The 14093-nt window shown below is 37.7% G+C and overlaps 1 protein-coding gene across 4 annotated transcripts in view; it reads left to right on the forward strand.

The window, feature by feature from the left end:
- Positions 1-14093, forward strand: part of TMEM39A (transmembrane protein 39A) — a 35229-nt gene that overhangs the window by 18701 nt on the left and 2435 nt on the right. For all 4 annotated transcript variants that reach the window (XM_054700540.1, XM_054700541.1, XM_037525499.2 and 1 more), the window contains exons 5-8: positions 2808-2962; positions 7781-8129; positions 8927-9114; positions 10999-11119. In XM_054700540.1, coding sequence (XP_054556515.1) covers positions 2808-2962; positions 7781-8129; positions 8927-9114; positions 10999-11119 — 813 coding nt within the window. The remainder of the gene's footprint in view (positions 1-2807; positions 2963-7780; positions 8130-8926; positions 9115-10998; positions 11120-14093) is intronic.

Raw genomic sequence — 14093 nt, forward strand, 5'->3', positions numbered from 1 at the left:
TGAAAAACTATGTTCTTTCTTTAGAGGAACTCAGTGGGATTTCAATTTTACATCTGTTAAAACGGGGAATGATTTTGTTTTGTCCTTTCAGTTACTTAGAAATGGTACTTGTGTATGTCAAGTTAATATGTTCAGTTACTGTGTAAGTGCTTCATAACTGCGGTTTCTACTTGGAACTATAAGGACTTTAACTTGAAGTGCTGTCTTGTTTCTCTTTTTAATGGTTTAGTACCCCTTATGGGCTATAGTTGGAGAATATATTAGCTGTTTCCTAAAGAAACCTGAAATTCTTACTAGGAACAGAATATTTAAGCTAATACAAATGATTTCTAGTCAAAGAGTTAATGTATACAAAGAGTAATGTCTGTCAGAAAGGGAATGTTCAGATAATCATGGTATGTCTACACAGTGGAATAGCATGCAACCATTAAAAAGATGAAAATGTCTTTCTGTATTGACAAACTAGATACTAAGTGAAAAAGCCAGATACAGAATAGTGTGAAAATAAGGTAGGTTGACAGAACAAAATACATATGATTTATATATGAATAAATTATCTCTAGAAGGACATACAGACTTACAATGGACAACCTGGTTGGTAGTTGGGGAAACAGGGCCAGAAGAAGGGAAACTTCATTGCGAACTCTGTTTTATGCTTTGTAGCTTGAACAATGTCAATATGTTACCTATTTTTATATTAAAAGCAAGAGGTTTATAGTGATTCTATTCCTAAAAAAACTAAATTAGGTGGATAAGACCCTTCATAAATTATCTTTCCTTCCATTAAAATATATTTGCCTTTTTTTTTTTTTTTTGCTTATAACACAGAAAGGATCCCTACCCTGAGAAAGAGCAGTCATTTTTAAGGAGAGGCTAGAGGTAATTAATTTAGAAAGCTATATACTATTCTGGGAGGAATACCTCTCCAACCAGATAGACATTGTTTATTCACCTCCAGGTCAACTCTACAAGTGTACTTACTCAGCAAATTAAAAAAAAATTCAACTATTCTTTCACCAACTTGAGGCAGCTCACTTTTTTAAAAATTGAGTTGTTTTTCTAAGTAGTGCATTTTATTGGAAAACACTAAAATATAAAGCAGGAAAAAATGTAAATTATTCAAAACCTCATTATTGAAAGAAGCATGTTTTGGTATATTTCTTTCCAATCTCTATATGCATGTAGAGATTTTATATATATATATATACTTATGATTATATAGTATTATACATATTTACATATTTGGGATATTATCTATATATTGTCAGGATATTTGTGTTTGGAATATTTTTCTACTCCTTACCTAGCTGATTCTTGCTTGTCCTTGAGTTCTCAACTGAAATATCACTTCATCTAAAAGCCTTCCCTAGGTTAGAGTCTCCAGTTTTTTGCTCTCTATAGGAGCCTACTTTTTACTGCAATTATAAAAGTAATTACTTGTATGAATTTTAATACTTGTCTGTCTTTGTTTGCCAGCTTTACAAAGACAGAGGTTTTGTTTGTCTTAGTTACCAATATGTCCCCAGGACCTGGTACAGTATCTGTCACACATAGCACAATGATTAACAGCTTGTGCTCTAGAAAGAGACAAAAATGATGCATACATCCAAGCTCCACTGCCCTGGTGACATTGGGCAGAAGTAGTTTTTTGGTGTTTTTTTTTTTTTCCTGATCCTAAACATATGAGAATGGAGGCCTTGGAGTAATTGCATTAAATATGTGAGGTACATTATTTGCCCTGCAGTGACTGAGGACAACTTGTATCTTCTTCACAATTTGAGGCTTAAGTAATTCATTATGGTATTAATTCAGTTGCTTCTTTGTATTTGTAAATAACTATATAACTATTATATATTGCATGTACATTATATATGCTATGTAGTATGTTGGGTAAACTAAGAAATGAACATATATAGGAGGGACCTGAAAATCTCTTCATCCCCTCCCATGTGCTTTTAACTCCAAATAATTTTTCCCCCTTTCCGGGTTATGGGAATCTACTGTTTCCCCTAACATTGTGCTCATTGTGCCCTTACTAGTTTATTTTGAAAGAAAATGACATTGCAAAGCTTCATGTTTAGACAAGTGTGTTTTCTTACCATATTTCGTCAATTTTAAAGATGTGGTATTAAAAGAATATTTGAACAGCTGTGATACAAAGAATTGGAAGTGTTTATACATCATTTCCATGTTTGCTAAAGTAAAAAAAAAAATTCTATTTATATAGGGATCTGTTAAAGATAATCTAATTACTTTTGAAATTTCAGTAATTCTTTAAACATTAATTTAGCAAACAGTTTGGGGTGAGTATTCAAAGAAAAACAGAAGCACTGTAGCTGCTATTGAGGCCTTTACAGTATAATTGGCAATAGAACAACTAAATTAGTGACTCACTATCTCATAAAGAATTACCTGGTGGGTTGTTAAAATACAGATTCCCTGTTCTCTTTTGGAAAATTGATAGGAATTTACGTATTCATAAGCAGCTTAAGTGATTCTGATTAATTTGGTTCATGGATCAGATTTTGAGAAGCCCCAATGTAAACAAGCTAGATAGCATTATAAAAACTTAAAGGAGGTATCTGTATAGGGCACTTTAGGTATGCAAGGAGGAAAAACTAGCTGCTCAGAAAAATCTGAACCTTCAACAATGAAAAAGTGGGATGAGACAGTTTTTCTTTCCATACCCTCCCCTTCTACCTTCCTTTTTTTTTAAATTCACAGTTTATCTTCCTCTAAAAATTACTAAGTCCTTATTTGAATAGGATCATTTATAAAATGTTTCTTTTGGTGCTTCCACCTTTCAGGCCACTAAAGCAGGTGCAGCATCTATGATTCACTACATGATTCTCATATCAGCTCGCTTAGTGCTACTTACTTTGTGTGGATGGGTGCTTTGTTGGACCCTCGTCAACCTCTTTCGAAGCCATTCAGTCCTCAATCTCCTTTTCCTTGGCTACCCGTGAGTACTTCAATTTTACTTTTTCTTTTTAGTAAGTCTTTTAAGAAATTATACGAGGGCCTCCCCGGTGGCGCCGTGGATTCAGTGCTGTGCTGTGAAGCTGGCCGCAGCCTCTGCAGCATGGGTTTGATTCCCGGCCAGCCTGGGCAAAACCCACGTGGTATGGCAGACCTCTCCTGCCTCTCCCACTGCTCCTCTCAGCAGTGTATTTCAGTCTGTCTGCCTGTTCTGCTCTCCACTCTCTCTGGTGAATTCTCTCACCCTCCTGTGCCTCTGGCCTGTACCCCAGTTCTTGTATAAATAAGTAAATCTTTAAAAATAAAATAAAATAACAATGATAATGTTAAAAAAATAAATTATACAAATCATGCAAATGATATAAAAGAGTGAAAAATGAAATTCTTCAAATATAAACCAAGCTTTCAGAAAATTAGGAAATCAATGTGGGGGATAATCATAGAATTTATTTTCTAAATAGAAATATAATTGTAACAATTATTTAAACCAAGACTATCCTAGGAAACTTGAGAGGTATGGCTGGCTGCCCTACCAATGGAGAATATTTTCATTAACTCTTCACCAATTGAAGGCCCCTGTATTGCCTATATTGGGACAAATTGTGGTTAATGTTAGTTAAATCAACTGGCTCAACCATTCTTACCCTTTTTGTAAAATTAAAGCTCAAATTTAAAATTTTAACCATGGGGCCGTCCTGGTGGCAGAGCGGGTTGAGTGCAGCGCTGTGAAGTTGTCCGCAGCCTCTGTAGCACCTGTTCGATTCCCGGCTGGCCAGGGAGAATCCCACATGGTGAGGCATCTCCTGTCTCGCCCACTGCTCCCCTCAGCAGTGCTTTCGGTCTGTCTGCCTGTTCTGCTCCCCGCTTTGTCTCTGGTGAATCCGCTTACCCTCCTGCGACTCTGGCCTGTACCCCAGCTCTTGTATAAATAAAATAAATCTTTAAAAAAAATTTTTTTTTAACCATTCTTATGGGTCTGTAGTAGCATCTTACTGTGCATATTGGTTATGAAACTGCTTTTCATAGCTTAACTTGTATATAGTTATCTAATTGTATATATTTGTATACCTTTGACCTTCATTAGATTTTAATAACTACCAATTATTAAATTCTTATTATGTGCTAAATGCAATCAGTAGTCTTTGCAAAGAGAAAGACAGGCTGAGAGACTAAAAACTTTCTTGTGGTCAATTAGTAAAAATGACTAAGGTCCTTTTGACTCCAGAGTCCTCATCTTAGCCATTATTCTATGAATAGTTTTATTCTATGAGTGATACCCAGCACAATACCAGCATTACTTGAAAAGTTGTTAGACATTCTCAGTCTGTCCATAACCTATTAAAAACAAAAATTCTGGAAAGATGGAACCAGCCATTTGTCTTTTAACAAACCTTCCAGATGATTCTGATACTGTTCAAATTTGAGAATCATTATTTTATGCTGTTATGTTGCTGAAGTCTAAGAATAGATAATCACATAGTATAAAATCAAGACATAATCAGAGATTATGGCAAGGATGCATAGAGAGACTTCTGTTGGTGATATTGTAGCAGGTCAAATGATATTGTTTAAGCTACTATTTAAAGCACTCATCAGTTCAACTCATTAATATTATTCTTTTTCCTTCAAAGTAAATTTTCTGTGGTATAACATAGAAATCACTTTTTGTGATTCATATTTCTTATAAGGTGTCTATTTTACATCAATTTTTTCTATATTTCTAGACCATTTCAACTGTTTGGTTGGAAACAAATGATCTTGTTACTCTGTTTACCAAAAATAGCTGGTTAAACAAGTTAGGAGGTTAGCCATATTTGATTTGAAAGACTAATTCTGGATATATATCCAGGAATATTTTGACCAGGTTTAATAGGATATCATCATCAAAATGGCTAACAAACTTTTTCATTTCAATCTAAGTGCCCATGTAAACAGTAATGTAAGCAGGTAAGTTTAAACAAATTTTAGGTTTAAATATATTTACCTTTCCTTTTTAAAATTTGCACATGTAATATACCTTTTATCTAGTTTCAATTTAAAAATTTTAAGGATGAGATATTTAAAATATTAGACTATGGCAGTAGTATAGTCATGTACTGTCTAACAATGTCTTGATTGTATATAAAGGTGGTCTCTATGTACAGCCTTGCTATGTTTGGGCTATACCATCTCATTTTGTGTAGTAAACTCTGACATTCACATAGTGAAAAAGCATCTAAAGGCATATTTCTCAGAAGATAATCCTGTTGTCAAGTGACACATAACTGTACCTCTTTATTTTATTGTTTATTTATAGACTAAAAAAGAGATGCTTTTTGCCCCTTTTTTTCCCCCATTGATTCTCAAATAGCTTCTCAATATAGGATAAATTAGTCCAAAGATTAATAGTTATACCTCTTAAATTTAACTTGAATCTGCCCACAGATCTCCATAATCTCTGTAACACTCTAAATCTCGATCTGGTCTTCTGGTAGTCTGTTCTTGCCACTCTCTGTTCCATTTTTCATTTTGTCTAGAATGATTTATCAAAATGGAAGTTTAATCATGTTACTAACCCATTTTAAAATTCCTTAATGTATAATTTTTTTGCCTTACAAAGCCCTCCATTGTCTAAACCTTTGATACTACCTTTTCACTTTCTCCCATTCTAGCCTGTATCACTTAATCTATTGCCACAATAATGTAACAACCACAAGACCGTGATAGCATACCACAGTATGTATTTATTGTGCATGTATTGGGGTCATCTGAAAGTCAGGATGCTCTCCTAATCTTACCTGGGTTCAGTTGCATATCTGGGATTGACTAGCTATCAGTTTAGGTAACTAGGACAATTCAGCTGAGTTATACATGTCTTATACTCTGGCAGGCCTGCTACACAGGGTCTCGTGAAATTGACAGAGTGGCAAGACTCACTGTGCTTCATGATTGCAGCATGTCTGCTGACATTCCACTGGTCAAAACAAGTCACATTGTTGAGCCTGGCATGGGGGTGGGGCAAGTCACCTCACCCACAGAATAAGGTCTGTGCAGTTACATGGCAATGGGTAAGACTAGAAGAAGAAATGGGGCCACCATTGCAGTCTGCCACATAGCCTAACCTCTTGACCACGCTTCTCATGTATAGTTTGTGTTTCAGCAGTCTTCACTTTCAGCCTCTCTAGCCTTCATAATACTCAAACTCCTAGGCAAGCTTATATTTTTACCCTCTTCCTTTTCTCTCTCCTTTTTTTCATTTTGAAAGATATTAATTTTCTGTTTATTGACGTTGTGAGTCTAATCAGTCTTTGGAATATAAACTTCTCAGGAGAAACCAAAGCATTGTTTGGTAACCAAAAGTTGTTCTTGGTTCTGATCTCTAGAAAAACTATGAACAAGTGACATTTAGTAATTTTTTAAATAAAATATGTAACCGGATGTATCTTTTTACTTCCTGTTTTTCATATCTGAACTTATGTTGGTGAAATGACTATTTTTATTACAATACCTAGGTCACAATATGGAAGTTACTTAATTTATACTTGGAGAAGTATTTAAAAAATTTTAAGGAACCAAAGGTTGGAGTACATATAGGAAGTTATTAAAAGTTTCAAAAATAATTCAGTCCTTTAATAGGGTAATTCCACTAGTAGAAATTTATTTATTGTACTTCTGAAATTAAAAAAAAAATCATCAAATATGTATTGTGTTCTTTGCATGTTTCAGCCACTGTTCTAGGCATCAAGGCTATAGTGAATTAGACTAAAATCTCTGCTTCATGGAACATACGTTGTAATGAGGGAAAGAAAGAGCAAGGGGATAAAATCTCGAATAAACATGTAAAATATCTGAAGTAGTAAGATATATGGGGAAATATAGCCAGGCAAGGGATCCTAGACATGCTTGTGTGCATGCTTACGGGCATGTGGAGGTGGGTGGCAGGGGTCTCCTCCCTAAGAAGGAGAGATTTGAAATAAAGGGCAAGCCATTCAGAAATTACGAGGTGTACACATCAGTCTATGTTAGAAAGTGCTTACGTGTTATGACGTATGGTAGTAGAAAGTAAACAGCCTAAGTTTCCAGCAAGAAGGAAATTAGTAAATTATGTTATATCTGTATGATACTATAGTATCAGTAAAAATTATTATTGAAAAATATTTAATGACACAAGAAATGCTTAGTACTTATATACTTAAGTGCAAAGTTTAAGCAGCAGGATACAAGTTTATATTGTATGAGGCTGAATATATAAAAGAAAGTATGAGACCTCCCTGGAGGCGCAGGCGGTTGAGCGCAGCACTATGAAGCTGTCCACAGCCTCTACAGTGCAGGTTCGATCCTGGCCAGCGGGGGAGATACCCACATGGTGCGGCAGACCTCTCCTGTCTCGCCTGCTGCTCCTCTCAGCAGTGTATTTCAGTCAGTCTGCCTGTTCTGTTCCCTGCTCTGTCTCTGGTGAATCTTCTTACACTCCCTCACATCTGGCCTGTACCCTTACCCTGGTTCTTGTATGCGTAAATAAATAAATCTTTTTTAAAAAAAGTATGAAGTCTGTATCCCCAATCATAAAAATTATAGAAACAATTATTTCTATGTGATTTATATTTTGTTGTTGCGATTTTTGTAGTTTGCTATTATGTAATGAACATATATAACTTTGTGGGTACACATTAAGGAGCTACCCAAATAATGAATTTAGCATCAGCAAAAGTCCCCATTATGTTCACTCTAATGAATCATGACTATTTTACTAATATAGTTATAAGCTCTGATCTTAGGTGGTATCTGTGGTCTGATTTTCATATTCACCTTTTCCCTACAGATTTGGTGTATATGTTCCTCTCTGCTGTTTCCATCAAGATAGTAGAGCTCATCTTCTCCTCACAGACTATAACTATGTGGTTCAGCACCAAGCAGTAGAGGAAAGCGCCTCAACTGTGGGTGGTTTGGCCAAATCCAAAGACTTCCTCTCCTTATTGCTGGAGTCTCTGAAAGAACAGTTTAATAATACCACGCCTATACCCACCCACAGCTGCCCCCTATCTCCAGACCTCATTCGTAATGAAGTAGAATGCCTGAAAGCAGATTTCAACCACAGAATCAAAGAAGTCCTCTTCAACTCCCTCTTCAGTGCCTACTATGTTGCGTTTCTTCCCCTGTGTTTTGTGAAGGTAAGTAGTTATCTTGCTTTTAAGAGCTTCCTGGATTTGTGTGAATTACGTAAACTGGGTATTTCTTATTTAATCCCCCTTTTCTCTGTCTCCCCTTTGGCAGCCTGGATGGTGGAGTTCGGCTGCATCTGGAGTGCACTAATACCGCTCCTGGTTGGCGGATAGGTATTTCCATATATGTGATGCACCCGTGGTGGTCCCCTCTTTTTTTCTTTTCTTTTTTTTAGTTTTTTCCTGTTTTCTTTCTTTATTTTTTGAGTTTCCGGGGAGAGTAAAACTTGAACTTACAGTAGAATCACTATGTGATAGTTTAAGAGGACTGAAGTTTCCATGCAGTTCAGCCTACTGTAGTTGATTTTAACATGGTTATCAAGAGTTTCCTTGAATTTAATCTAACCTTATTCTAAACTTCAATTTACTTCAGTAGAAAAGGAAAAAGGTCCTGGATGTCACTTGGGCCCAAAATCTTTTGGGACATTTTAGTGTCCTTCCTTCACCCATTGAGCAGCACATCTGCAGCCGGAGTGGTCATTCACAGAGAACACTCATTTCTTCTAGAAAGGAAGCACTTGAAATATAATTGCCTCTCCCTCCCAACCCTAACTCATACAGCCAGAAAGTCAGGTTGAAGGATTTTGGAAAACTCTGCTCTTGAACTTTCTCCACGGACAGCAGGACAACCAATGCATGTGTGACTCAGTGTAACATATGTCTGCAGGGCGTATGTACACGCACCCTTCCCTGCCTTCTTGCTCACCAGTGCATGGATCATTCCTGTCTCTTCTGGTCTCTTGCAGAGTACCCAGTACTATGACATGCGCTGGTCGTGCGAGCATCTCATTATGGTGTGGATCAATGCTTTTGTCATGCTTACCACACAACTCCTGCCATCCAAATACTGTGATTTGCTACATAAATCAGCTGCTCACCTGGGCAAGTGGCAGAAGCTGGAACATGGGTCCTACAGCAATGCTCCACAGCACATGTGAGTAGGCTGGAGGGTAAACCATGTAACATCTTTCTACATGCTGCTGATCATGTTTATTTGCTTTGTATGTCATTCTTGTTCTTGGCTTTGACATTTAATTTTTAGTTTTTGTCCACATGGATGCTTGTAATCACTCTAAACTGAACACAGGGGACATTAACTCATTTCCACCACCATTCCCAGTCCCTTCTTAAATGACTCCTACCTTTCAGCTACCCAGTCACTCTAGAGTATGTAATTTGTTTCCCAAGCAATAATCTCAGAGTTTTCTTTCAGTCTTAACCCTTTGCCCAAATCAGAGAGTCATGATATATTTTTAATTCTTTTTAGAAGACTTTAAGTTTCATCTCCTCATCTTCATTGCCATAGCTAAACAGTTGCTAGCTAATCATCTCACACTTAGGCAGCTGAAATTTGCTTCTCTTCTTTTCTTTCTAATAAATACAGATTTGTTTTAGTAATTTTCTTTGCCTGCACCTTCTATTTCTCCGCTTCTTCCTAAACTCATAGTTAATGTTTCCCTGCTTTCCCCATATTTAAATGAAAACTGTCCCTAATTGAGCTCTAAGTATTCCTTTCATTGTGTCCCCTTACCAATTATTTTTCTGCATGATTCCTATGATCCAAAATGGCTAGCTTTAGAAACCTTATGTTCTCTCATTCTTGAGCCTTTTATCATACCTTCTTCTCAGATCTGGACCATCTTCATCTTCTTCCCTCTTATAATTTGAACATTTCACAAATTTCATCACCTAGAAATTCTTTCCTAATTAAGTGGGACAGACCGAGGTGACCTTCCCTTCCCCTCTCCCCCTGAGTCCTCCCTTCAATTATCTGCCTTGATGTCTGATACAGATTAGCACAGGCCTTCAAGCCCAGGAACTGAAAGAGATTGGGCCAGGCTGAAAAGAAACCCGACTGTGGGCAAGGACAAATTTCAATAAAAATTGAAAATACAATCCACAGTACTAGTACTGTACATCTTCAGGCTCCTGATGGCACATGGCCATGAGGTGTATCATCACTTTAATGCTGGTAAGTGTGAGCAAGGCTGATGGAACATTTTCTGAACTGGGAAAGCTTCAGGGTGCTAGAATTTTTTTTTTAACATATCTAAAATGCTGTCCCAGTTCTTACTCTAGGAAACTAACCTTTCCAAAATCAGGAAGAGATGAATTAACTTAGACTTTTTTACAAAGCTTAACCTGAAGATCCCCATCCCCACCCCAACTCCATTACGTTGGTGCTGGAAAGAATGAAACTTCTCCTGTAACTTCTTTTTCCTAGAGAAACCTCTATAAAAATAAACCAAGAAAGCGGTAAAAAGTCTGTGTGTCAGTACCTTGTGTGTCTCTATGTCTTCTGTATAACTTTTTGCATGTATGAGGTATTTGAAGTGTAAATAAACAAACAAACTGATATTTTTTAGTTTTTATGGATATAATTCTGTAGTGAATATCGCGCTAGTGTGACATGTTAATTTTTCCACTGCACTACTGCCATCTACTTTCTATTGTTTGTTCCCTCTAGCATTTCTACCAGTAGACTGCTCACTTGGGACTGAGATGAAAATTCACCTGCTTATTCTCAATTTTGTGATTCCATAGATTCCTTGCTTACACATTTATTTCTGCTCAGTGTCCTTGTACGCTGAGTTAACTGTATAGCTTTGCTGCCTCTCTCTACTATGTAGTAATGAAATAATAACAACAAATCCCTTCTAACTCCTTCTAGTTTTACCATGGAATTACTATATTTTCAGAATTCAGGCAGATGAAGCCTTGAATACTTAATCTGTTCTTTAGAAATAAGCTGGCATTCCTAGATGCTATCTTATCTGTAACTGTAAATATGCCGACATTGCATTTCTTTCTCCCTTAGTTGGTCAGAAAATACAATATGGCCTCAAGGGGTGCTGGTGCGACACAGCAGATGCTTATATAGAGCCATGGGGCCTTACAACGTGGCAGTGCCTTCGGATGTATCCCACGCCCGTTTTTATGTAAGTCATGTTTGTTTATTTTTAAAAATAAATTTACAGGTTGGTGTTAGAAGGCTACTCTGTGTGTCAGCATCTTGTACAGTGTGTAGAACATACTAGGAAATTAATACATGGTGATTATTACTGTTTCTGTGATAATGGCCGCAGACCTTTAGAAACATCTTCTGAAAGATAGTTTGAAGGTCACACACCATAACCCCAACTTCATGCTATACTTTGCTGGCTTCTGTAGTTAACATTGAAATTGTTGAGTCTGGTATTAACTTGAAACAAGAAGGCAATTCTCAAGATTTAAGACTTCTTTTTTAATTTTATAATTTAGATTTGTAGTGGTTTGGTTTACTGGTATCCTTATTATATCTGTATCCTTAAACAATATTTATTGTAGTATTATGAGGTAGTTTTTATTGTATTTGTTTTATTTTTAATGTTTTTGGTATTTGTCATATATATCACCTCCTTAAAATACCATGATTTCCCTTGTGAAAGACAAATATCATGATCTATGGCTTAACTTTAGCCTTCTAGGCTAAGAAAAAGGGGCTTTAAAAAGTTAAAAAGGAAAAAAAAAACCAAGTGTGTAGTGCTTTGCTTTTGAATGGACATCATATTCTAAAAAAAAAATAACTAGAGATACTTTAATGCCTTTCACCCACGCTCTCCATCCCTTTATTCATCCCGGCTCCAAATAAAGATACATGGGCTTTCTGCTCCTGCAGGTATTAAGGGCCCTTTCAATTAGATACTGAGAACTTGCATCAGGGCAGAATGTTTGGAAATACTGTGGCATAGGGGAAGGTGGGGCAAGTTGGGTTTGGGAGGAGCATGAGGAAAGTGAACGTCCCTTGAATGAAGAAACTGTCCTCTCCTAGACTTCTGTGGGATTGCTTTAGAGAGGGAGAGTCACAGCTACATAAGCGTTTGTTTCTATACAGAATATTTAATTCAGCCAGCTGAATTCCATGTGCCATTAATGATTTCTGTTGATCCTTGCTATCCTTGAAACCTACAATAACCAGGTATTTTATTAGAATTTTATGCTTGAAAAATAAGTACGTTCCTTGTTAGCATTGAAGAGTGCAAGAATCAGGTAAAATCCATAGAAAGAGGATTAGGCAAGCTAACTTATTACTGATTTTGCCTAACCAAACAGGTAAATCAGTGCTTCTCAGAATATCCTTGGCTACTTACATATAAATCACATGTCTCACTCTTTAAAAATAGTTCCCTACCCCAGACTTGTGAAAATAGTTGGAAGATCACAGGAATTTGTATCATCTGCATATTTGGAAGTGATTGTTAGGCAAACTGAAGATTGAGAACATTCATTTAAAATGTGCCTTAAGGGCCTCCCCGGTGGCGCAGTGGTTGGGTTGAGCGCTGGGTTGCGAAGCTGCCTGCAGCTTCTGCAGGGCCGGTATCCCTGGCTGCTCCCAGCCACTGGAGGAGGGTCCCACATGACGCGCAGACCTCTCCTGCCACCCGCTGCTCCCCTCAGCAGTGTACCTTGGTCCTTCTGCCTGCTCTGCTCCCCTCTCTGGCTCTGGTGAATTCTCTCACCCTCCTGTGCTTCTGACTGTAGCCAGTGCTTGTATAAATAAATAAATAAATCTTACCAAAAAAAAAAAAGTGCCTTAAATTACCTGTAACTGTTAGAATTTAAAATCTATTCTCACTTTCTACTCATTCAGTTTACTAGAGCATTTACTTGTAATTATTATAATTGCAATAGAATCTGAATCTTTGGGGCCTCCCCGGTGGCGCAGCGGTTGAGCGCTGGGTTGCGAAGCTGCCCATTGCATCTACAGTGCCGGTTCGATCCCCGGCTGCTCCCGGCCACCGGAGGAGGGTCCCACATGGCATGCAGACCTCTCCTGCCGCCCGCTGCTCCCCTCAGCAGTGTACCTCGGTCCTTCTGCCTGCTCTGCTCCCCGCTCTGGCTCTGGAGAATTCTCTCACCCTTCCGCTTTTCTGACTGTACCCAGTGCTCGTATAAATAAATAACTCAATCTTTAAAAAAAAAAAAAGCTAAACAATATTCACAATTTAAAAAAAAAAAAATCTGAATCTTTGTGGAATATTAATTCAGAACCATTTTTGTACATAACATAACTGGGTATCATGTAATAAGACCCAGGTTAAATATTTTCTCTCTCCTGAAGATCCCCTGACAACCTGGCTACCTTTCAGAGCTGTCATGATGATTTGGCTTTATTCTCAGGTTGAGCACTGAGGCCTATTAAGTTAGTTCTTTTAGACCCGATATACCACCAATGTTCCAAATCTGTCTCCATCTAAATTTAAGAATGGGGGCCCTCTGGTGGCGCAGGGTTTAAAGTCACTTTCAAGCTTTCGCCAGCCATTGCAGCATGAGTTCAATCCCCAGCCAGGGAACTAACCCACATGGCACAGCAGACCTCTCCTGTCTCACCTGCTACTCCCCTCAGTAGTGTATTTCAGTAGATCTGCCTGTTCTGCTCCTCACTCTGTCTCTAGTGAATCCTCTCATTCCCACCCCCAACCCGGCACCTCTGGCCTACATCCCAGTTTAAAAATAAATAAATTTGGGGCCTCCCTGGTGGCACAGGGGTTAAGACGCAACTATGAAGCTGTACGCAGCCACTGTAGCACAAGTTCGACCCCCGGCTAGGGAGCTACCCACATGGTGCAGCAGACCTCTCCTGATTTGCCCGCTGCTCCCCTCAGCAGTGTATTTCAGTCATTCTGCCTGTTCTGTTCCCCACTCTGTCTCTGGTGAATCCTCTCACCGCCCTGTACCTCTGGCTTGTACCCCAGTTCTTGTATGCATAAATAAATAAATCTTTACAAATAAATAAATAAATTTAAGGATAGGCTGGTTTTGTCAAATTGTTCAATAATGTTTCCTTGTAATCTCTTACCGCTAGCTTCCTAGACATAATATATTTTTGTTAGTAAGCCAGGTTTTAGCCAAACTCTAGTTGACTAATTTTCC

Source organism: Talpa occidentalis, unplaced genomic scaffold (assembly GCF_014898055.3).
Source record: "Talpa occidentalis isolate TD23 unplaced genomic scaffold, MPIMG_talOcc4v2.1 talOcc4.4, whole genome shotgun sequence".
NCBI lineage: Eukaryota > Metazoa > Chordata > Mammalia > Eulipotyphla > Talpidae > Talpa > Talpa occidentalis.